This window comes from Alosa alosa, chromosome 24 (genome assembly GCF_017589495.1).
Source record: "Alosa alosa isolate M-15738 ecotype Scorff River chromosome 24, AALO_Geno_1.1, whole genome shotgun sequence".
NCBI classification, from domain to species: domain Eukaryota; kingdom Metazoa; phylum Chordata; class Actinopteri; order Clupeiformes; family Clupeidae; genus Alosa; species Alosa alosa.
The window spans coordinates 23,285,059-23,287,558 of NC_063212.1; the positions used below are offsets into that span (position 1 = coordinate 23,285,059).

Genomic DNA, 2,500 nt, shown 5'->3' on the forward strand with positions numbered 1-2,500 from the left:
GGCTGGACAGGATGGAGACGCGGTAAGCTGCCAGATGGCCAACGCGCACACACACACGCAAACATATACACACGCACACACAGACACACGACACACACGCACACACACGCAAACATATACACACGCACACACACAGACACACACACAGACACACACGCACACACACAGACACACACACACACACACACACACGCACGCACACACACACACACACATGCACACACACAGACACACGCACACACACACACACACACACACACGCACAAACATATACACACGCACACACACAGACACACGCACACACAGACACACGACACATACACAAACATATACATGCGCACGCACGCACATGCACACACACACACACACACACACACACACACACACACACACACACACACACACACACACACACACACACACACACACACACAAACATATACATGCACACACACAAACATACATGCACATGCACACACACACATACACACACACATAAACAAACTTATGGTCAAATACATATGCCTCTATACATTCACCACATACACACAACAACACACAACATCTTCACAGATACATACAGTACAAGAAGGACACACAAACACAAACACACACACACACAAACACACACACTCACACACGCACACTCAGATGCCCATATCATGGTAGCTGCCAGGTCTCAACCTGCCCAAGTCTGTGTAGAGAGTGATGTACCCAACCCATGCCATGCGGTTGGCACGATGACCCACGAGCGTGGCAGATGGCCCAGCGTGGAGCGTAGCGCGGGGTGTGGCGCGAAGCAGTGCTCGTCTTGCTCGCCACATGCCCGTTCCCAAAGTCATTCCAGGACATTCCAGAAAGTCAGGAGAGGTGTCAAAGCTGATGAACTTCCACAACCTGCAGCCTGTGGCAAACACGCTTTGGGGATTTGGGGATTTATATTTGTTTTATCCCTGTTGGTACATGTACTTACACTCTCTCTCTCTTTCACACACACACACACACACACACACACACACACACACACACACACACACACACACACACACACACACACACACAGATGCATTGACGTAGAAAACCCATAGAAAAAGAAATCAAAGCTTTGGCCATTACCTCCCCTAATGGAGACAGTGACAGGCCAGCCTCTTAAAGGATGATGGATCTTCTCTGGTGTACACACACACACACACACACAATAACACACTCACATACAGAGAGAGAGAGAGAGACACACACACAGGGAAAGACAGACAGACAGACAGACACACACACACACACACACACACAAGATGGATCTTCTCCAGCGCCATTATTTCCAAGAGGTGGAAAATGGCCTGGAATCGTCTCCAAAGTGTGTCCATCTTTTCCATTTTCAACCCTCATTGAGCACGCAGAGAAAAAGAAATCACCTGGGAAGGGCGGCCTTTACAGAGAGCAGAGAGAGAGCAAGAGAGAGAGGGAGAGAGAGTGAGAGCCAGAGATAGAGAGAGATAGAGAGAGAGAGTGTCTGCCTCTGACTGGTAATAGCACCCTTTCATTACTTTAGGAGTAGATGAATGGCTCAATAGGGGAATGGGGGGGGGGACTCAGAACAGAATGAAAGAGCTGAAAAATATTGACAGGTAAAAAAGAAAGAGAGAGTGAGAAGAGGAGAAAGAGGAAGAAGGAAAGAGAAAGAAAATGATTTATGATGTAGAAATAAAAAAGAAAGATTTAGGAAAACTGTTCAAAATTCAACTTTTCAAATTCAAACTGCTACAAAGTTACTCCCTTTAGCTAACAAAGTGAGGACCTGATATAATTGACATGAACATCTGTAGGCTACTTACATTCTTTTCCCCACAACTATTTTTAGTGATGTAGGAACCTTTCGCAGGTATCCCACGATGCACCTGTTAGGGTCTGTCAGGAAGTGGCACAGCTCGTCTGTGTTCACAGGTTTAGGTGTCGCCCAGGGCTCGGGCGCGTTAATTGGCCCAGTTCCTCAGAGCCTCCTGCCCCACAGCCAGGCCAAGACAAACAGGGAGAAGGTCGCATTCAAAATCTCAGCAGGATCCCGCCACCGTTTCAGGCTGTTTTCCCCCTGTAAAATGGCAAGTAAAATATAGCTCATCATAACATTATCATGAAATATCCCAATATAGAAACTGTATTGTGTCTCGAGGGTTTGTTTTATTTGTCGTGTGTGTGTGTGTGTGTGTGTGTGTGTGTATGATGGTAGTGTGTGTATGTGTGTGGGGAGGGGGGGGCGTTCTGATCTCTTACTTGTCGCTTACCTCTGTCGTTGACGCATGTAACAGCTCAAGTGAGTCAGTAGCAACTTGCCGCCACTTACTAACCGAAGTAGCTGCGTTTCCGGTTTAGCTCACATGAAATATGTATGAGTCCATGAAGCACCTCTGATGGTACCGCTCTCACTCCCACGCATGTCTGCTTGTCTTTCATATGAGAGTGAGGTGTGTGTGTGTGTGTGTGTGTGTGCGTGTGTTTGCGTGCG

At 47.4% G+C, this 2,500-nt stretch overlaps 2 protein-coding genes across 5 annotated transcripts in view; both read left to right on the forward strand.

The window, feature by feature from the left end:
• The window catches only part of LOC125289319 (macrophage mannose receptor 1-like), a 578,909-nt gene that overhangs the window by 281,592 nt on the left and 294,817 nt on the right, over window positions 1-2,500 (forward strand). The gene's annotated exons all lie outside the window — the stretch shown is intronic.
• Window positions 1-2,500, forward strand: part of LOC125289845 (sodium/potassium/calcium exchanger 2-like) — a 75,119-nt gene that overhangs the window by 62,671 nt on the left and 9,948 nt on the right. For all 4 annotated transcript variants that reach the window (XM_048236925.1, XM_048236926.1, XM_048236927.1 and 1 more), the window contains one exon: window positions 1-22. This exon is cut by the window's left edge and continues 61 nt beyond it. In XM_048236925.1, coding sequence (XP_048092882.1) covers window positions 1-22 — 22 coding nt within the window. The remainder of the gene's footprint in view (window positions 23-2,500) is intronic.